Source organism: Nannochloropsis gaditana (assembly GCF_000240725.1).
Source record: "Nannochloropsis gaditana CCMP526 unplaced genomic scaffold scaffold018, whole genome shotgun sequence".
Lineage (NCBI taxonomy): Eukaryota > Eustigmatophyceae > Eustigmatales > Monodopsidaceae > Microchloropsis > Microchloropsis gaditana.
The window spans coordinates 74,958-96,597 of NW_005803935.1; the positions used below are offsets into that span (position 1 = coordinate 74,958).

The 21,640-nt window shown below is 57.6% G+C and overlaps 3 protein-coding genes across 3 annotated transcripts; 2 read left to right on the forward strand and 1 right to left on the reverse strand.

Annotated features, from left to right (window-relative positions):
* Positions 1 to 157: 157 nt before the first annotated feature.
* On the forward strand, positions 158 to 3,032 carry ATPEF1B (F-type H+-transporting ATPase subunit beta; the record flags this gene model as incomplete). Its single annotated transcript, XM_005856238.1, has 2 exons — positions 158 to 257; positions 421 to 3,032. Coding segments are annotated over 2 exons (2,112 nt in total), but the record flags the coding sequence as incomplete, so codon positions are not given.
* Positions 3,033 to 3,063: 31 nt separating this feature from the next.
* On the reverse strand, positions 3,064 to 4,642 carry NGA_2110900 (repb family protein; the record flags this gene model as incomplete). Its single annotated transcript, XM_005856239.1, has 1 exon — positions 3,064 to 4,642. A coding segment is annotated over one exon (1,384 nt), but the record flags the coding sequence as incomplete, so codon positions are not given.
* A 3,753-nt stretch (positions 4,643 to 8,395) lies between these two features.
* On the forward strand, positions 8,396 to 11,215 carry NGA_2004900 (transmembrane and coiled-coil domains 4). Its single transcript, XM_005856217.1, has one exon. The coding sequence runs from the start codon at positions 8,494 to 8,496 to the stop codon at positions 10,702 to 10,704; it is 2,211 nt and encodes a 736-aa protein (XP_005856279.1). The 5' UTR covers positions 8,396 to 8,493; the 3' UTR covers positions 10,705 to 11,215.
* Positions 11,216 to 21,640: the final 10,425 nt, after the last annotated feature.

Here is a 21,640-nt window from a genome sequence, read left to right on the forward strand (position 1 = left end):
AATAAGAGTTGGAAGAGGATGGTGCGATTTCAGGATTTTGGCATCTAGTAGACCTACAAGCGACATGCTCTTCAATGCATTTGGGAGTGGCAGAGTGCTCAAGACAAGCTGTCTTCCAGAAATCCATACCACACCCTCACTTACGTGCCCCCTACTTGAAAACACTTTTAGGATGGCGTTTGCTGCAAGCCGAATGCTCAAGAGAGGCCTGACCTCCTTCAAGGGGATCGCCCGCGCTTCCACACCTGCTGCATTTTGTAAGTTGGGCGGGATGCTCGACAGGTCCAGGAGCTTGCACGTCGGACAGTGTCTGCAAGCCTGCTCTCTGAGGCCATGTCATTAGAGTATACTTTGTGCGAGAAAAATTTTCGAGGCTGACATCCTGAATCGGCCCACTTTTCCCGGCATTGACAAAAACAGCGCGGCGATGGATGTCAGAAGCGGCCGAGGCCCCAGTCAAGGATGGCCGTGTGCTGCAAGTCATCGGTGCTGTCGTTGACGTGGAGTTTGACGACAAACTGCCTCGTGTTCTTAACGCCCTTGAGGTGCAGGTAGAAAAGGGCCGCCCCCGCCTGGTGCTGGAGGTGGCGCAACACATCGGAGAGCGCGTGGTCCGCACTATTGCCATGGACGCCACTGAAGGCTTAGTTCGCGGACAACCTGTGAAAGACCAGGGAGACGCCATTCAGGTGCCGGTGGGTCCGGGTACGCTAGGCCGCATCGTGAACGTGATTGGTGAACCCATCGACGAGAAGGGTCCCATTAAAGCGGCTGCGCACTGGTCTATCCACCGCCCGGCCCCCCTCCTGACCGAGCAGGGTGAGTCCGATGCTATCCTCTCTACGGGCATCAAGGTCATTGACTTGATCGGCCCGTATTCCAAGGGCGGAAAGATTGGCCTCTTCGGCGGGGCAGGTGTGGGGAAGACGGTCGTGATCATGGAGCTGATCAACAACGTGGCCATGAACCACGGTGGCTTCTCTGTCTTTGCGGGCGTGGGCGAGCGGACTCGCGAGGGAAACGATTTGTACCATGAAATGATGACGTCCGGTGTCATCAAGATCGATAAGAACACCGGATCCACGGAGGGCTCCAAAGCCGCCCTTGTGTACGGCCAGATGAACGAGCCGCCCGGGGCCCGCGCCCGTGTCGCCCTGACGGGGTTGACGATCGCTGAGTACTTCCGTGATGTGGAAGGGCAAGACGTGTTGCTCTTCGTCGACAACATTTTCCGCTTCACCCAGGCCGGTGCCGAGGTGTCGGCCCTCTTGGGCCGCATCCCCTCTGCTGTCGGATACCAGCCCACGCTTGCCACGGACATGGGAACGTTGCAGGAGCGCATTACCTCGACGCTCAAAGGGTCTATTACTTCCGTGCAGGCCGTGTACGTGCCCGCTGATGACTTGACGGACCCTGCTCCCGCGACGACCTTCGCCCATCTGGACGCCACCACTGTGCTGTCCCGCAAGATCGCCGAGTTGGGCATCTACCCCGCCGTGGACCCCCTGGACTCGTCGTCTCGTCTGATGGACCCCGAGTACGTGTCCATGGAGCACTACAAGACCACGCGCGACACCCAGAAGCTGCTTCAGGATTACAAGTCTCTCCAGGATATCATCGCCATTCTGGGGATGGACGAGCTCTCCGAGGAGGACAAACTGACTGTGGCTCGTGCCCGCAAGGCGCAGCGTTTCATGTCCCAGCCCTTCCACGTCGCTGAGGTCTTCACCGGTTTCTCGGGCAAGTTTGTGCCTTTGGAGGAGTCTATCTCCGGCTTCACGGAGATCCTCCGCGGTACCTACGATGACATCCCTGAGCAAGCCTTCTACATGGTGGGTAACATCAAGGATGTGCAGGAGAAGGCCACGAAACTGGCCAAGTCTTTGGAGAAGGAGACCAAGAGCTCTGCCGCAGCGGCAGCTGCTGCCCTCCAGTACTCTCTCGGAGGCCAGGCGGACATGTTGAGCAAGGGCATGGAGCAGTACGGCATCAAGAACGATAAATCTGCTTCCCAGCTCCAGGCCGAGATCGAGCCCTTCACAGTCCCTCCCTCTCTTATTTCCGGATTCGATTCCGTCCCCGGTGTAGGATCCGAATTGTCGGAGGCAGAGATTAAGGAGAAGTTCACGGAGGCCTACAAAGCTCTCACCCCCGAGCAGCAGGCGGAAGCCAAGAACTACGCCAAGGCCTTCCTGAGCAAGGACTGGAAGCAATACATCGACCCCTCCGTGGAGCATTCGGCGTCCGCAGACAAGGACGAGTGGCCATGGGCCGGGCCGGACCCCCTGCCGGAGAAGTACCTCAAGCAGGACATCCCCGAAGAGTGGATGGTGGAGCCCCCCAAGGAGTGGTGGCTGGTCAAGCACCCCAAGTGGGTCGCCAAGTTCGGAAAGGACTACGCGGAGAAGTACGTCCCGGCCAACTACCGGTAAAGAGGGCGGGGGGCGTTGGAGAGAAAAAGGGGGAGCTTGTGCCCGTCTCGGGCGCCGCGCTAGCCGGTGGAAGACTGCGGGAGCGAAGGATAAAGATAGACGAAGAACGCGACTGACAGTGAGATGGGCACCACCCTGTGAGATGGTGAGGTGGTGGAAAAGTGCTTGACAGGCGTGGGGTAGTGTCAGGGAAAGCGGACGAAAGCTCAAAGCGAGGCTGCGAGCTGAGCTCATGTGTAGTGTACGTCTTTCCTTTTTACCCCTGTTCTAATAAGGCATTAGTGGTAATGGTCTGGGGTCGTAAGACATTATATTCGTAGAGAAAACAAAGATGGTGACGTACCAAAACAGGAGCGGGGGTATTGAAAATTGTGTGCGTTTAGATGTTTGGATTTGAGTGCCCGTAGAGCTTCATGAGGTAACGCGGGTCCTATCTCATCGTATTGGCTGATGTGTGACAATTTGATGCGGAAGATGCGAAATCTTTTAACGTCCTAGAGCTGTTCGTGCGTCACGACGGCCAATATGCGGTGTACAACACCGAGAGAAAGCGAACCGCTTGCCAGAAAGAAAAAGTCTTGGCCAGGAGCCACGGAGGCAGCCCTCTGATTGGGAAGTAGCGTCTATGTAATCTTTCCTTGTGCAAATTTTCTTTTTCATGTGCATTGTTTGCGGTTGGTTTCTTAAATTTTGCGTGTTTTACCTAAATCGCGCATTTCCATTTCCTAGTGTGACTGATCTGTTTGTCAAGCTCGGTGTACTCTGGTTGGTCAACGCATGGCGACTGACAAATCTCTCACTTATCACATTCATCCCTCTGTCTCCTTTACGAGTCGTCGTACAACCTCACGATCAAGCCCGATCGTAGTTTGGGTTCGAACCAGGTTGCTTTTGGGGGCATGAGGGCTTCTGCATCCGCGATGTCCATAACCTCCTCCACCGACACGGGATACATGGCGAAGGCCACGGCCCCCCAGGCCCTCTCTCCTGTCACAAGCCGCTCCAGCTCCTCCAGACCTCGCACGCCTCCCACGTACTTCATCCGCTCGTCTTCCCGGGGGTCCCCGATGTTCAGCACCGCCTTAAGCACGTGGTTGTAGACTACTTGCACGTCCAGCGAGTTCACAGGGTCGTGCTTGGGGACCGAAGCCTCCCGCGCCTTTAGCCGATACCAGGTCCCCCGCAGACACATACCCACCTCCCCTTTCACCGTTGGTCGGACGATCTTGTTGCCTCCTGGACGCGGCTCTCCTCCATTGCCGGCCCCCTCGTCTGGCTTCACTTCTTCCCCTCCCGATTTCGACACCTCAAAGTTCTCCATCACTTTGCTCAAAAATTCATCCTCCGTCAAGCCGTTGAGGTCCTTCACAATACGGTTGTACTCTAGTATCTTCAGCTGGTTGGCAGGGAAGAGGACAGCCAAGAAGAGGCAGAAAGACTCGTCCCCCGTCACGTTCTTGCCCGCCGCAATCGCCTCTTTGATTTTCATCTCTCCCACGCGGAACGCTGAGGCAGAGCGGTGGTGGCCGTCGGCGATGTACGAGAAGCGAATACTCTCGAAAGCCCTGCGGATGGAGCTGACCGTAGGCTCGTCGTTCACGAGCCAGACCAAGTGCTCAATGCCGTCGTCATCCGCCACGAACGACGTCTCCGCCGGACGCGTGCTTGTGACCGTGCGCACGATCTCGTCCAGCGCGTCGTGGGGCTTGTACATGAGGAAGACGGGCCCCACGTTGGCGTTCTGCGTGTAGGTCAGGCGGGTCCGGTCGTTCTCCTTCTTCACCTGCGTCTTCTCGTGGCGTTTGATCACCCCCGTCGCGTACTCTTCCACAGAACATGCACCGCATATCCCATGCTGAATGTGATCACCCATCCGTTGGGAATAAATATAGTACGCGGGGGCTGCTTCTTTGCGAAGCCAGCCTCGGGAGATGAACTCCTTGAGATTTTTTGCGCCGCGTTCGTATACCCGCAAGTCATAAGAGGATAGACTTGCAGGCAAGTCGATCTCTGGTTTGTTTACGCGCAAAAAGCTGTCCTCTTTGCCATCCGCCAATCTACGGGCCTCATCAGAGGAGATAACGTCGTAAGGAGGGGCAGCTACTGTGCTTGCCAGAGCGGCCGGGGGCCGGTAGGCTTTGAAAGGCAGCACTTTGACCATACGATGCGACGAGGGGAGGTGGAAGAGGCCAAATCGCAAGATGTGTCTGCATGGCAAGTATTGAAGGGAAATGAAACTTGTGAGAAGACATGTACACCCCGGGCTTCATAGATAAGTACATATATACCGAAACCCGTGAGAACGACAGGGCGAGGAAGCTGCGATTTCGATTGACTCCGACGAGAACAAAGTGGTGTTATACGGTTACAATTGCATTGCAACCAAAATACAAAGTACAGCGTGCACGAGAGCTAACAAGATCATTATATGGCTAGGAAGACGAGCGGTTTTAGCCCATGACACAAAGCACTTGTCCAACCCCACACAGCCGCTCCTCCCGTTCAGCTTCCACTTGGTCCCATCAAACGCTCCAATACTAATTGTTTCATTGCTTTGCAGTATCTGGTTTCGAAAGCACACCGTCAACTTAACGTGCTCGATAGTGACTGAAACAAGTGCCCGCAGCCCCACGCGGATAGATATAAGCCGCGAAGAGACATACGAACGGCGCGTCGATGATACCTTCGTGTGATGAGCGGTCGCGAATCTCGGCAATCCCCTGAAAAGCTGAGTATCGCGGACGCGGACATCACCGGTAGCTCCCCCACACGCTACCCGGTCACGTCCTCATTCGGCACGTGGGTCGTCCGTGAAACAAGATTGAAGGCTTCCCCAAAAGCATGAAATGCGCCGTGTTCTGCAGGCGGCAAGACGGAGGAAGAGGAAGGAGCGAGGCGCGCAGGGGCCAAGACGAGCGATGGAAAAACTCAATACCTATCTGCGCCCAGGATCCTCGCCGTCTCCATCGCCGTGCACCAGGCTCCGCCTCATCTCTTTGCGGCGTAAAGATTACTTTGGTGGAATAGGCATGCCACGTGTACAGTGTTTGTATTTATTCATGATTGAAACATCTGCCCGCTCGGGACCATCCGCTGCCTGTCACGCGTGAGCGACACGTCCAGGACCGTAATCGACAAACATCATGATTCTCCTTATCAATCAAGCTCACTTTCTTGGGGCATCTCCCTACATCCAGGAGCAGTACCCATCCATGGCGTCGTCCCGCCTGGTAATGGCCTCATTGCTGGGGCGGAAAGGGCCTGCACGCCTGAGACCACCCGGGGCTACGGTCGCTGCTGCTTGCCGAGGCCTGTCAACAGCTGCGGGCGCTTTGGCGGACAACGAGGTGGCTCTCAGCATCTTGGCAGCGCCTGTGACTGCCATGGACGTTGGGAAGAAAAATCCAACCGGAGTGGAAGGTGTGGGTGTCGTGACCGCGGTTGGCAGCAAGGTACGGGGATTTGCCGTCCATGACTGGGCGGTGCCGACGTCGGGATCCGTGCCAACTTTTTGCAGCGCCGCCAAGGCCAAGGAAAATGAACTGGCCAAGGTACCCTCTGACATCCCCGTGGAGTTTGCTGCATGCATGGGGACGGCATTAACGGCGCTCCGGCTTCTTGCTGGCCTCAAGAAGGGAGACTTTGTGCTACAAGCGGACGCGGACTCGCCCGTGGGATTGGCGGTGGTGCAGATTGCGCAGGCGCGCGGCGTAGGCACCATCAACATCGTGGTGGATGGGCCGGGTTTCTGGGACAAGATCAGTCTCATCAAGGACTTGGGGGGGGACGTGGTTGTGAGCGACACTTACGCGAGGGAGGACCCCGGCTTTTCCAGCATCATGGGGGAATTGCCGAAGCCGACGCTGGCTCTGGCAGCCACAGAGGCGGGCGTGGCTTTGGCCAGCAAGTGTGGGGGAGGCGCGAAAGTGGTCAACCATAACACAGGAGGGTCGGGCCTGCTGAAGGCGTCGGCGGCAGAGATCGAGGCCGCGGCTGGGCTTTTCCGATCGGAGGCATTGCAGCTGTGGGTGGAGAGGCACCCCTACTCGGACCTATCCGTGGCCCTGAAAGAGGCCGCCGAGCCCTTCAAGACACGGAGGGTCGTGCTGGTAATGAGCGAAGTCCCCAAGCCCCAGGTGGACGAGGCCAAGCTCCGGGAGGATTTCGAAAAGCTCTTCCAAAGACTGCGGGCGTGAGGCTGAAGGCGCCGGAGCAGGAAATGAGATGTGACTGTGCCGTGTTGACATGGGGTGCCCCGATTGTGGGTGAAGGGCGAGGAAAGGCGGCGGAGAGCCAGGATGGACCCGGAGGGTCTCAGGCGCCGGGGACGATCGATGAGCATTTGTCAGAAGATGGACTCTGAGTTGAAAATAGAAAATTGGAGGACATTTGGAACATCGATGGGATCACAGATTTTGGCTGGGAGGCATTGCTTGCCGTGGGGGGGACGGGCAAATGAGATATTGAGGTAGGAAGAAGCATGAGGGCTATCGCCGCGGATGATGTTGCTATGTTGGTCAGGCTTTTAAGCCATTAAACTACGAGCTTCCACACATCCTTCCCACCGCGTTCTTTTTCTGGCTAGACAGTCATGATCTCTTTCTCCTTCGACTTGAGCATCTCATCAAGTTGCTTCCCATACTTATCAGTCAGCTTCTGCAGCGCCTCCTGCCCATTAGCGCTCTCGTCCTTCCCGATGGTTTTGTCCTTCTCCAACTTCTTCACTCTCTCCACGGCGTCCCGTCGCACGTTCCGCACGGCCACTTTCCCCTCCTCCGCCAGGCCCTTGGCCATCTTGCTCAGCTCCTTCCTCCTGTCCTCCGTGAGGGGGGGAATGTTCAAGCGCAAAACGCTTCCCTCGTTGTTCGGATTGAGACCCAGACTTGATTCTAGGATGGCGGTTTCGATTAGCTTGAAGGCGCTCTTGTCGTAAGGAGAGACCACCAAAGACTGCGGGCCCGAGACAGAGACACCGGCAAGCTGATTTAAGGGCGTCGGGGAGCCGAAGTAGTCGACCATCACTCGGTCAAGGAGGGTGACACTGGGGAAAAAGGGTTACAGAGATCCTTAATGTGAGTACTCCGAAGACTATGACCCAAAGTCTCGTACCAGACGTTGAAGAGGAGGCTCTACACGGCACGTGGCGCCAACAGACTAACTTACGATGCCCGACCGGTGCGAATGCCCTTGAGGTTGTTATCGGTTGAATCCACGCTCTTCTTCATCTTGATTTCAGCCTCCTTCTGTATATCAGCCACTTCTCCCTCCATCGTCACGGCCATGCGTCTATCAAAAGGGAGAGCAGGCAGTGATTGGATACGTGACTGCCCTTGCTACATTTACCACCTTTTTACCACCTTACCTGGCGATCGCTTTAGTGTAATAAGAACACTTAGGTGCTCCATGCAAAGTACTCGCAATTCTGCCCATGAAAAAGGCGTCTGTCGCGGTCAGCAAGACCAGCAAGAGGGATAAAGGTGGAGACGCCCTCATGGCTCCTCGACTGTTCAAAGGTACAGAAGGGCGTGAACCAGGCTGAGTCCAGACACCCTACCATACGAAATCGTCGAAGTCGATGACATGGATGGCGCAAAGCAGAGAGGGTCGCCCCCTGGTGGCAGTAGGGACTGGAAAGCTTCCAAAGCGGGATGTCCGACCCGGGTGACCCCGACGATCAGGCAGCGAGCTCAAGGGCAAGGCCACCTGCAAGATCTAGCGCGGGCGTGTGCTCTTTCCCAGCAGGCGGCGCCGCGTGAGCACCGAACGTAGTTTCTCAAGTACTATTTTGACTGTTCCTCGTGTGATGGAGGCCATGAATGCGGTGTGGTCCGAGACGGGCGTTATCGTGGTGTGCTCAATCTGCCGCGCCCATCTTCTCCTCTTCCATGCCATATGTCAAGCAAAGACCACGATGTAATCCTTAGATTTCCGGTGTATCCATACTCATCGACCCACTTCCTTTGCGATAGGAACCTTGCCCCCGCGCCTACGTGTGCGATTTATCTGAATCGCGACTCGGGTTAGCAGGGGCGGGCTGAGTTCTCTTGGCGTTCGCCTCTTCATGATGGAGGTGTCAGGCCTGACAAAGCTGCATTTAGATGTGGCGGAGGGCCCGACCCCCCCAAGCATGGGCACACGTCCCCAATCTAACGAGATATTTTTCGCATCTACACGGTCAAGCTCCCGGGAGGGACGCCCCTTGCCGGGCTTTCCGTCCACGACGGGAGGGCGCCGGCTCAAGGAATCATCCACGCGTATCATCTACCTTTTGGCGCTACTCGCCATTGAAAGCCATGGCCCCTTCCTACAGGACACACACCTCGCCAAAGACGCTGGACAGGCGTCGCGTCGACGCCAGTGTAAGGAGAAAGCACAGCTGCAGACCGCGCGTCGCGAGAGGCTCTTTCGCTATGTAGACTCCCTGTCGGACGTGCTGGCCCTGGACGACGACACGACCCTCCGGGCCATGGTGACGGCGGCCTGCCAGGACGGGGGCTTGGTCTCACTGCAGCAATCCTGTTCCGAGGCCGATGCGGAGGAGGATTGCTACGTGCTGGTCCAGACGGTGCCCGAGCTCGTGGAGGACCTGGTGAGGGAGGTGGGCGCGAGTTGTCCCTCTCCCTTGGACTCGGCCTGGCTGTCTCTCGTCGTGAAAGTCCTCATCACCTACCAAGTCCGTGCCCACCTCTATGACGCCCGCGCCCGCGCCAGCTTCCGCCGGCTCTCGCAGCGACTCGGTCCCGATCTGTTGCCGTGGTCGGAGGTGGTGGCGATAGAGAGCGCCCTGGCGTTCGAGTGCTCCTCCCTTTTGGCCAACGCCGGCGCCGACCCTCCTCGCTGCCAGAGTCTTGCACGCTACGCCAAAGTTGCGTGCGCCGCCCTGGGGGGCGGGGCGCTGATGCTGTACACAGGCTCCGTGGCAGCGCCCTCCATCGCCGCGTCCCTGGTGGCTCTCTGCACGGCGGGAGGGATGGGGCTCGGGCCTGCCGCGGCCGCAATCACGCAGCAGCTGACCAGCAGCACGGCCACTTTGCTGTCGTACTGGGGCCTGACATCGGACCTGTGCATCTCCTCCTTCCTGGCCGTGACGGGGGTGGGCCTCACTGGCTACAAAATGACACAACGCACGCGGGGCCTAACCGAGTTCCACTTCGTGCCCCTCCATTCCTCCTTCCCTTTGCACAAGCGCGACGGGGAGGCACACGCCTCTAAGCGGGGCACCGAGGAGTGTCAGCAGGCGCCGAGAGACGACAACGGGGCCGCTGCCTCTTCCTTCCGCGGCTCGCCTGGTCTCCCTGTCTTCATTTGCGTGCCCGGATGGGTAGAGCACGACCAGGACCCCCGCCGGGTCTGGGGAGGGGATATGACTACGGTGTCCACCGTCTCACGAGAGGCGGGGGGCGGTCGCGGGAAGGACACAGGCGGGAGGGGCGGGGAGGCGGAGGCTGGGTCGAGGGAAAGGAAGGAGGCCGCAGGGGGGGGCGGGGAGTCGGAGGAGGAGGGGGCTTCGATGGGGAAAAGCGTTTCGTCGGACGGGAGCTTGGGCAGCTGGGAGGCGTTGGAGGTGGAGTCGAATGGGTGGTGGCGAGAGGTGGTGCCGGGAGGGGAGGAGCACGTGCTGATCTGGGAGACCGCATTGCTGGGCCAGCTGCACCGCGCCATGCGAGAGTTTGTTTGGCACGAGGCGTCTCGCTACGCCATCGACGAGGTGATCAAGCACACGGCTTTGGCGGGATTGACCTCTGCCGCCGCATTGCCCATTTCCGTGCTGACCGCGGCCCAAAAACTGGACAGCCCCTGGCAGCTGGCGGTGCTGCACGCACAAGAGGCCGGCGTACTGCTTGCCAACCTTTTGGCCTTACGACCCCAAGGGTCGCGCCCGGTGACCCTCATGGGCTTCTCCATGGGCGCACGCGTCATTTTCCACTGCCTGGAGGCCCTGGCGAGCAAGGGGGAAGCGGGCTTGGGCATAGTCGAGAATGCGGTCTTGCTGGGTTTGCCAATGGGTCGGGCGTCGGAGAGGTGGCGGCAGGCGCTGGCGGTGGTGGCGGGGAGGCTGGTGAACGGGTACTCGACCAGGGACTGGGTGTTGCAGTTCCTCTTCCGCTCCAAAGCCTGGGAGCTGGGTCTGGCGGGGCTGGGGCCGGTGGAGGTGGTGGGCGAGGGCGAGCGGCGGGTCGAGAATCTGGACTTGAGTGAGCTGGTGCCCGGACATTTATCTTACCCAAAGGCCCTTCCCAACATCATGGCTCTCTTGCGCTTGGAGGGGTAGAAACGGGGGGCTTACCGGCGGAGACGATGCGGTGGGAGTCGGAAAAGGGCGGTGGAGGTGCGTCTACACATGTGGACAGGAGTAATCATTGTACATGCGTAAGCGTGAGTTTGAAGTATTGCACTGTTGCCGGCCTGCTCCATCTCAGTGCAAGGTAGCGAAGCGCTGGATTCCGGTGAGGTGCTGAGGCGCAGATTTTGTCCTGTGGCCTTTGCATGATGCTTCTCAGGTGGTGAGACGTCATTCGGTCTCAGGTCTGTGTGCAAGGGAACGGGGCAGCTTGAAATGATGTAAATTTGTTGGTACGGGAGGTGGTGTGGAAATGTATGCAGCAGCGGGTTGTTGACAACAGATGGAGCGGAGGGTCTCTCATCAGGCGCCCAGCGGTTGACTGATACCGAGACGATCATCCGGGGAGAGTTGTATATCGGAAGAGGAGCTTCAGGGAAGTATAGGCAGCCTGATAATGCACCCGTAAAAAAAGAAAAATCCATGGAAGCGCTTTCACAAATTCACCCTGCTTATTTTTCCATGTCTTTATCCACATCCTCTTTGTTTCTCCCTCTTCATGGTTCGCCGCTTTTCACTTTCCTTCCGCATCTTGTCTCTCAGCAGGAGTTCCTAGGTAGGCAAAATAATAGGAATGATGAAGCGTAGATAGTGAAAGGCAGTGTACCTCACGCACGCCTGGGAAAACAGAGGATTCGCGGTCCTTGAATCGACTTTCAGTGACAGAAAGTGAGCTACTCGTCCATAATTCCATCGATGCAGATGGGTGCTTACCTTCTCTCTCAACACCTTCTTCTCGTGCTCCGCCTTGGACTTCTCCCTCATTGCCTTCGCGGCGGCCTCCACTTGAGCTTTGTTTGAATTGGCTCCTAGTAAAGCACCCAAAACAACATCCGCCTCGCCGGCACCCGACTTATCATCTTTTCCTCCCCTTGGTTTACCCACCGGGTTTCCATCTTCGTCCACAACGTCGTCTCCAAACGCGTATTTATTCAAAATAGCTTCTCGCCCCCGCATCGTCGCACGATCTCCTTCCGTTCGAGACTTAAGCTCCGCGGCTTGTCTGTCTTGCTCTGTCTTCGCCGCTTTCTTGTCTTGCTCAAGTCTTTCTTCATAACGCCGCCTTTCCTTTGCCTTATCTGCGTCTATCAAGCTAGTCTCCCTGGCCGCCTCCGCCGCGTGTTTTAGTTGATGGTGGGTTTTCAAGTCAATCGCAAACCCACTTAGGTCCTCATCCGTCGCGCCGCCTAAAAACGCAAGCACAGCCTCTACTCGCTCTTCCAGGTCTCCAGTGTCCTCATCATCCATCATTCCCTCAATATAGCCTCTGTAGACGTTTGTGTCGAGGGAAAGACGCGCAAGCTCTCTTTCCAGGTCGAAGCTACTCGCACTCGCAGCCATTCTGCTGCGACCCTGTCAAAGGTCTGGCAGCGTGGCCGTAAGCAATGTCATACAGGAATGTGGCTTATATTGTAAAATACACGGCTTGTCATGACATATCAGTGAGTTTAGGAAGCGTTATTATGGGGGGGTACAAGTCTCTCTCTCCCTCATGGTCGAGTCTCGTAACCTCCTGCTTGCGCCTAGACAGACTGCATTCAGAGTACGGTGCCACCATCACAGAAAATCACAACTCATACATACCTTTAAATTTGTTAAAGTATCATGTCACACGACAGCGGCAGGGATAGAAGGGGAGGAGGTCAGAGAGAAAACATAGAAATAGCGCTGCTAAAGCTAGAAGTAGAGGTACGTAGTTTCTTGCTTTTTCGAAGTTTTGCACCGCGATTTCATTTGACACACACGTACGAATGATATTATCTATCCCAGCGTCTACGTTCCCTAGTTCCCACTTATCGAAGAAGACCGAAGCTTCTAATTCTCGACCTGAATGGACTGCTCGTGCACCGAGTCTTCGTTGGGGAGGGCCCTAGGGCAGGTGAGAAGGATGGCAGCAAGAGAGGAGGAGCTTCGGTCGATGCGAAGATAACGCCTCGATGTACGCTTACAGATGCAGAAGGCGCTCTACCAAGAGTTACGACAACATGGTGCCTCAATAGCTGTTTGGTTTACAAGCGCCCTTACGTGAAAGACTTTCTCAGGTAACGTCCACATGGGACAGAATTACGGCACTGCCTTTTAAGAGGGATTCCACACAATGGGTATTGCATTTTAAGATCATCGTCCATATATACACTACGCACAGATTCTGCTTGGATAACTTTTTCGTAGGGGTGTGGACTACGGCGTCGGCAATCAATGCAACACCGCTGTTGAAGGGTCTCCTGCCCGAGGTAGGTATAAGAAAAGTGCTTGGACCTCAATAAAGCGCAAGATTTAATCTCTGGTCTTATCCGGTATGAACACAGGAGGATGTGGCCCGATTGGCTTTCATTTGGGACGGCAAAAGGTAAGTAAGGGTGCTTTCAAGTGCCTTTCGCATCTGTATGACTTGCCCATTTACGCCGGGTTGTCTAACCCCTCAGGTGCACATACAACGGTGAGACTGATCCGGCAAAGCCCGGGAAACCAATTGCTTTCAAGGAGTTGCGGCGCTTATGGGAAAGCAAGGACGTTGCCGGACTGTTCGGTGAGTCCGTGTCTCTACCCATGGTCACGAGAAAACAATGGTAGAGCTATTTTCAACAAATGATGCTTGCAGGCTGACGCTTCCTCTTCTCTTTACATTTGCAGGCCCCAGCAACACCCTTATGATCGACGACTCGCGCTACAAGGCCTCCCTCAACCCCCCCCACACGGCCATCCACCCCCCGGCCTGGGACGATCCTGATGCCCATGCCTCAGACGATGCCCTCGGTCCTTTAGGGAATATTCGTCTTTATTTGCAGGCTCTTCTTGATAGTGAGGTGTCTGTTCCCGATTTTGTCAGTGCTCGACCCTTTGAGGCCTTCCAAGGCGCCCGTGCCGCTACTCGTCTCGTTTCTGACGCCAGCGCCATGCTAGATGAAGGCAATAGTGTACGGGAATCGGAATCTTGTGCACCATTGAACGAGGAAGATGAAGACGGTGAAGATGAGATCGTGCTTGCGCCGGGGGTGAGCAGATAGTACTTGCCATTCTTGGAGTCGGACGTCGAGTGGGGAGCAGGAGGTTAAAAGAATTGCTTGATGCTAAAATATAACTCTGTACAACATTGCGAGCTCCATGAATGCTACATGGCAGTCATACAAAGAATAGGGTCAATCACGCGCTCATGCATTGCGCGAAGGCTTTGATGCCCATGTGCCTTAAATGACCGGGGACCGATGAAAGCGCCTTCACGGACATGGGCCGCCTCCTATCTCCTTCGCTTGCGGCGTCTTAGCGAGAGCAGTGCGGCAGGACACGTTTATCCATGCAATGCCAGCCCTGTCATGGCCATTGAGATCTTCCCGCTTTCTTTTATCCCGTTTTGATAATGGGCTTCTACAATTGTTCACGACTTTGAACGTCCGCAGTTTCTTCCGACTCCTCTCACTCTTGAATGCATACGCTTCCAGTGGGGCGTGATCTCCTCTCCAGGTCGGCCGTCTTGCAGGAAAGTCACACCACATAATGAGGAGGCTCATTGAAATCCCTTGGTTAGACGAGTGTGATCAAGATGGTACCTCAGCGCGTTGCCAAAATCCCCGACGGCGCTCCATATTGTACAGGTCGCCTCCATACATCAGCGACGTGGACGTAAAGCGGGAGATAATAACCATCTCCAACCCTGAGTCCGTCCCGGTCGACTTGTCGGGGCATTCTTTGTGCGACAAAGGACAACATCACAGGTATGAATTTGAGGAAGGCTACACTCTTGCCCCGGGTGCAGAGTTGCACGTGTACTGCGCACCAGGCAAGTACGGCGTGGAGGAAGAAGAACGGCCGGGGGAACTGCAGATACTGCTGTGGACGACGCGGGAGGGCAGACCTCGGCGTCGCGAGGTATTGAATCAAGAAGGAGACAGAGTCACACTCATCGATCAGAATGGAATGGAGATCGCAGCCCTAGAAGTGACGGTAAATGGAGATGACGAAGAAGAGGAGGGCGAGCGGGAGAAGCGGGGAACGGGGAAGGCAGAAAGGCGAGAGGAAATCAAGCGGTTGTATTTGTATCGTCTTGAAGTGCTTCAGTTGAAGTACGCGAAGAGTGTGGTGACCTGGCTCCAAGGCTCTCGATTGGCCCTTATGGTGCTGGCCTTCATCTTCGTGCTCCTGAACGACCTTCACTCCTACGTCCTCCTGGAGGTCGGGGGCTTCGCGCTGGACATGGCCGCGCGGTACCTGGACCCCGTGCGTCTGCCCCGCAGCCGCCAGCGTGTCTTCGCCCTGGTGGCGGACCGGTTGGATTCCGCGAGCCTGCTGGCGGTCCTGATGACGGGCCTGGTCGAGACGGGGGGCCCCCTGTATGGGCCCAACCCCGTGCACCGGGTCCGCCTGGGGTTGGGCATGCTCCTGATCGAGGTCCTGGCCTTCTGGTTCGAGGTGCTGGTGGAGGGTTCAACGCGCCTGGCGGCAGCGGATGCGGTGGCGCCGTACTGGAGGCAGGGTCCGGCGCCGGCAGGAGAGGAGGAGGTGTCGGTCCAGACGGGCCCGTATCGGAAGTGGCTTCGGCAGCATCTGGGCCGGTGCCCCGCGCTCATCACGTTCGCGACGGGGGGGAACCACCTCTTCCTGGTCTTGGCCGTCGTCCGCCTGGCCCATGCGCAGGCGGGCGGCTCGGAGGGCCTGGTGGTTCGGGCGGTCTCGGTAGCGAGTCGCATCATGGCCTACCTCCCCTTACCGCGGGCGATCGTCAGCAACTGGCAGTTTCTCCTGATCGCCGTGTGCCTGTCGGCCATGTATCGATGCATCCTGATATGGGCTGAGCTGCTTGACCTGCTGGAGAGCAAGTTGTGAGTGCGTAGATAGGGAGAGGGCGTTGGGAGGGGGGGACGGAGAGGCCCTGACTGAACTTGGAGGTTGGGCGGGGAGGGGCTACGGCATGAGCGTGGTCGGGTGGCGCGCGGCCCTTGTCTCGATCAAAGTAATGTCCAGAAAAACATAAACGAAATCGACGTGACCATGGGGCCCGCCGGGTCCTTTTTACTTTATTTCGTGCCTGCCGTCTCCGCCTGGCCGCTACGGTCTGGCATCCGACATACCGTATCCACCTTCAAATTCCTCGCTCCTCCCACCTTGTCCGCCGCCTCCTCCTCTTCCCATCCCTCACCCACGCCCTCCACCCCACACCTCCCCTGCTCGTTTTCGCGCCCCGCTTACCACCACCTAGTTATCATTACAGGGAGGCACTCCCGCCTCCCACCTTCCTTGCGCCCTACTTTTCCCCCTTCTCCCGGCGGCGGCCACGCCCGGCCCCGTCCGGCCCCAACGGCCGACCCTTTTTGCTGTGTTCGCTATTCTCATTGCCCCCACCTCTACTGTTGCTGCCATTGTTGAGAAGGCTGCCCCTCTCCCCCCCCCCCAGGCCTCGCCCAATGCCGCCCCGTCGACCCGACGCCCCCCCGTGAGGGCCCAACTGCCCCGGCGGCCGTTTCACGTCCAGAAAGAGGGGGATCTGCCCGTCCCGTAGATGAAAACGCTTCGGATCCGCCCGTACCACGCCCATAACCCGCGCGACGCTCTCCGCATCCCCCAGCTCCACAAAGACCGAGTACTGGCTCTTGTTAACACGGTAGTCTCGCACGACCGTCCCCGCGCCCCCCACCCCCACCAGCAAGGCCGTCAGCTCTGCCTCGTGCATCCCCAGCTCCGCCCCTTCCTCCGCCTTGCATTTCACATACAAAGAGCGAGAAACACCCTCGGCCCCCGTTCCCTCCCCCCCCCGGGCACCTCCCGCCTCCAGCGTCCCTGCCCCCCCCCTCCGGCCCTTCTTGGACGGGGAAGAGGAATGCCCCCGCGACGGCCCGGCACCCTCCTCGCGCACTCCCTGTTCCCCCGCCACGGCTTTCTCACCAGCGCTGCTACTGCTGCTCGCGCGCTCGGCCTGACCCCCCCCGGCCCCTTACCGCCCCCTTCTCTTCCTCCTCGCCCTCCCCCCTCCTCCCCACCACCGCGCTCCACGACGGCGGCGCGCTCCGGGCGGTGCCAGCCGCCGTACTGTCCTCCCCCGCCACCTCCGTATCCTTGAATTTGCCCCCCCCCTTGACCGGCTCCCCCCGTGCCCCCCCCGCCCGGGCTGGGGGCGTGGGCGTGGCCATCGGAACAGGCGGGGGCTCTCCAGGGCCCGGAAGGCCCGCTTTGCCCCCCACCCCCATCACCTCCCCCTCCATCCCTTTCTTTTTCCTCTCCCGCCGTCGCCCCCGCCCTTCCTCCTTACTCCCAGCCCAAGCCTCCTTTCCGCCCCGCTCCATTCCCGCCTGCGCCACGGCACCAGCTTCCACCTCCTCCTCCTCTTCCTCCTTCGTCTCCTTCCTTTCTTGCACACCAACGCCCTCCTGGCCCCGCATGGCTTCTGCTTGGACCCGTGCGATTGCCATCGCCCCCTCTTTCTCGGCGGCGGCCGAGGCCGTCACCGGAGAAGCCTCCGAGCGAGGGGGATCGGGCGTGGGGGGGCCGGGGGAAGAGGGGAAGGAGGGAGGGTGCGCGCTGGGGGTTTCTGGCCAGGCGCGGAAGACGTCGTTCAGAAGGTAGTAGTGCGCCTCGTTGTTCTCCTGCTGGGCCAAAAAGAGGTCTGGACAAAGGCCGAGGGGGCGGGCGCGCTCCGGCGCCGCATGAGACCCTGAACGAGGACGAGCACGGCCCCGTCTTTGGAGGGCTGCACGTCCACGCTGCGAATGTCCACCACGGCGCCGCCCAGGTTCAAGGCTTCGATACGCGCCCGGATCTCCTCAAGCCCAACGGCAGCTTTACTGTCCTGGCCCTCTGGGGGTGTGGGAGATGACGCGTGTCGGGGCGCTTGAGTAGACGGTACCTTTGCCGGCTGGGAAAGCAGTGCGTTCCTGGAAAGTAACTCTTACTAAAAAAATCCACAACAGACTGGCATCGCGTTTGAACTAAACCTGGTCTCCGGACCCCAGCGCCCTCCCCTTCCTGACCTTGCCCCCCCGAATCCCTCCTACCTTCGGTCTCAGGGACGTGCGAGAAGCATGAATCCTCTTTGTAGAACTTGATGAGATCCTCCGCAGACTTTGACATTACAGGGTAATATGTCAAGACAAACCTGCGACAGCCAAAAAAGAAAATATCATTCAGAGTCATCGGGCGACATGGAAGGCCGCAAGTGCTGCCCCAACCACGAGTACGCTTTCAAGCGAAATGGACTCAGAGAAGAGGGCAAGGAGTGACAGTACCTGCGGCCAACTTTTTCTGGTGTGGGCTTTTTTACATAGCTGCTATTCGTCACGCATTTGCTACTACTATTCCCGCTATTTGTGTTTCGGGTCTCGGAGCTACTTTTGGTGCTCTTCGTCGAAGCCATCAAGCCGCCTGTTTGCAAGTTGCCAATTTAGTACATGGAAGTTAGAAGGCATGATCATTGTAAGCGTGGATTCAGGCATCGAAGGCGTGCCAGCGCGACCATGCGCACCCGCAGGAAGCACATTCGTATGCACAGGTGCAGCAGAAATTGGTGAGGGGGCCTAAGCCCACCTTGAAGGGTGAACGAGGAGGCGGATTCCTCCCCGCAAGATTACTGGACGAGGGCAGGCCCGGCCTACCTCTTGTCGCAAACACTATAACCAGCATAGCGAGTTGTCGACGCAGTAAGTGCCGGCATCGGCACGCGGGGATACGCTCGCGGTTCTCCGCATGGCTGGCAGGGTGGCAAGAAAAGGCAGCATGGGGTGTGGGCGAGAGCCTGTCTCCGGTGCTAGCAGGCGACAGGAACACCGTGACGGTCGCAGACATACGACGGAAAGCCTACGAAAACTTACCACCCTGCTATGTACAGCAAGTTTTACACAAATCACACGCGCATGCCTGAAAATGTGTGCTGGGCGCCTGTTTTGCCACCGACTCGGGATGTGTCTTGCGAGCTCAGGGCAGACGTTCCCCCCCTCTCGTTGCACTCTTCTATGCGGGATGCTCGCGCCTGCTCACGAGCACTATTACCCATTCTTCCAGTGCACTCCCTTACTGGTACGTGCTGGCGCCGACTCACTCACGGTAATCCATGCTTCATTTTCCGACAGAGCAGTGGGTCCAAGGGGCATGTCGGAGATTGACAGCCTGTTCAGTGCGCTCGGAGAGACGGGCGATGTGGACGCAGGTGAGAGGAGAACATGGAATCGGCAAAGCGGAGCTTCATAAGTCCTCTCCCAAAATTTGCGAGGAGTTCAGTAGCTCAGACTATGACCTAAATCTCGTAAATTTCGTCTGCAGTATCCTATTTCAGTGTCCATATTTCTCTCTTTGTCCCTGATTTCTTCGATTCTCATCCTTTCCCTTAAAGATCTGAGCATTCTGGAGGCCCTTTGTGGTCTTGAGGGCGTTGATGCCTCTGCCGCCGCTGCCGCCGCTGTTGAAGAAGAGCAATCGGACGATGATGAGGACGACTCTTTCGATGGAGAAGGGCAGCCGCGAAAAAAGCGGGCACGGCGGACGCGTACAGAACTCAATGAAATTGAAAAGCAGCGGACCCGTCGAATCAACGAGCAGATCCAGTCGTTGCGCTCTCTTCTCGAGGCTTCAGGTTTAAACACCAAAAAGGACAAGTTTTCAATCTTAAAGAAGTGCGTGACTGGGGGGAAGCAGAGACGAGATGTCAGGCAGCACGTTCTGTGTTTTCCATGAAAAAAGGTGCCTCGTTGAGAAATTTATGGTGCCCAGGGAATCTAACTGTGTTACACTACCCCACGACAGTACCACGGAATACTTAAAGAAGCTTAAACTGCTTCTAAATAAATCGCAAGCTCAAATTCAAGCGCTGGCAGCCAACCGGAGGGCAGCCGCCGCGACAGCCGCAGCAGCTAAAGCCGCAGCAGGTGCAGCGCCCACTCAGGCCTCGACGTCCATCATGCCAGTATCGCCGGGAAATGCGCTGGGAGACACGAAGTACTACGTGGAAGTAGACTCGAACGCGGGGAAAGAGAGCAGCAACGGCTCGTTGCCCTCCGGGCCAGCTCTGGGGATGATGATCCAGCGGCCCCCCATCGCCCCCGGCACCCTGGTCGAGGCGGGGTCGTGGGCGCCGAACAAGAAGAGCGCCGATTATGCGCTCATGTTCCAGAATGCCTCCATCGCCATGGCGGTCGCCAGTCTAGACGGGAAATTCGTCGACTGCAACTCGGCCTTCTCCATTATATCCGGGTATTCGAACGGAGAAGTCCTGCAGCGCTCTGTGTTTGACTTGACCCCGGCGGAGGACTGTCAGGAGCTGATGGGCATCGTGGGCAAGATGATGGAGTCGCCCGCTGAGTCCGCGAAACATTTTTGGAAGCGCTGCTGCTTCGAAAACCGCGACTGCCACTGCTTCGTCTCCATGTGGCTGGTCCGCAAGGCTTCAGGCGAGCCGGTCTTCTTCCAGTGCGCCGTCTTGCCTCTGGAAGACTACCCCATGGCCTCCAAATCCGTCACTCACGACGCCTCCTCTGTCCCCGATGACGGGAACGCTATTGCGGGACCGGCGGGGGAGGGGGAGGGCTACCTGGCATTGGAGGATCGTGTGGAAACCAGCGAGGCAAATGCCCTTTTGCAACCGCCACAGCAGCAACTCGAGCACGAGCGGCAAGAGATGCCGTGCGAGACCGAGAAACAAAGAGTCATGGAATCTGCACTGGACCCGGCGCTGGATTCTGGAAACGCTTATTTGCAGGTACGCGACGACGGCGAGACCTCTCTGGACACAAAGTAGAAGGAGGCGTTGAAGTGAAGGGGAAGAGGGCTCTGAGGCGAGGGAAGAGGACGGAGCAGAATTGCAAGAAGGAAGGACCCACTAGAGGATGAAGAGGAAAGATAGTCGGGGCACATGGTCGTGCCTCACGTTTCAAGCGCCATAAAAGGGGTCTCGCCCTCACTTTCATGTATGTATGTATAAGGAGACAAACAGGCTGCGAAAAGGCAGTACTGATGAAAAAAGGGAGATCGAGTCTTCAACGAAAGGTATGGGTGCCATGGTTTAGAGAAAATTTAACCATGTCGTGACTAAAAAGCTTGAGTGGCAGCAAGCTTCGCTGACATGAGGCCGCAAAGCCTTCCAAGGGGTCGCACCGTGAGAAAATCATCAGACGCCCAAAGCAGATTGATGAAAAACGGGGACTTAATGGAGCGAAGGGTTTCATTGAAGTTTGAATGGCATCATCGAAAGTTGAACGCTTTAATTGAAATGTAATGTGTGAAAGGAAAGACGGCGGGAAAGCTGGGCTGGCCGTGGGCGGTGACAGGGCTGAGCGAGTGCGCGAAGGGGAGCGGTCCACGGCTGCTGAATAGTGAGGTGTATGGATCAGCACGCGGGTCTTGACTTGATGATGTATTTATTTCAATCTGTACTTGAGCATGACGGAAATTACTGCAGGACTTGCAAGGCGACCGAGTTCCCCCTAGATGTGGGTTAGACGTCTGGATGCGAAGGAGGCGGGCAGTGAAGTGCGATCGCGTGGTATTTTCGCGTGCCATGAGGGGGTGAGGTGCTGCTACACACGAGGACCCGACATCGGGCGAGGCGTTGTGCAGCAACGAAAGAAAAAAACACACGCAAGAATTCCTTACATGCGCGTCTTCGATTCGACAGTCAACAAAGTGCTAATCATGCAGTAGTCAGGCGTGCTTCATTTTACTCTCCCGGAATCCCCTGCCGAAACAGTTCGCAAAGGTCGACGGTCATGGTCGGTCAGTTCATGCCGTACACTCGTGATCCCTCGACCGAAGCGGTCGGCACGGTCGCGCACCCCCCTCTGCGTTCCCGTGTTCAGGGTCACGCGCCGCTCCCTCATGCTGTAGGCGGGGAGGGCTGATCCTGCAGCCGTGGCAGCCGCCGCTGGCGGGGCTATGTTCCGGTCGGGGAGGT

Coding starts and splice junctions, on each gene's coding strand:
- NGA_2004900 (XM_005856217.1), top strand. CDS start 8,494: ATGATGGAGGTGTCAGGCCTGACAAAGCTGCATTTAGATGTGGCGGAG.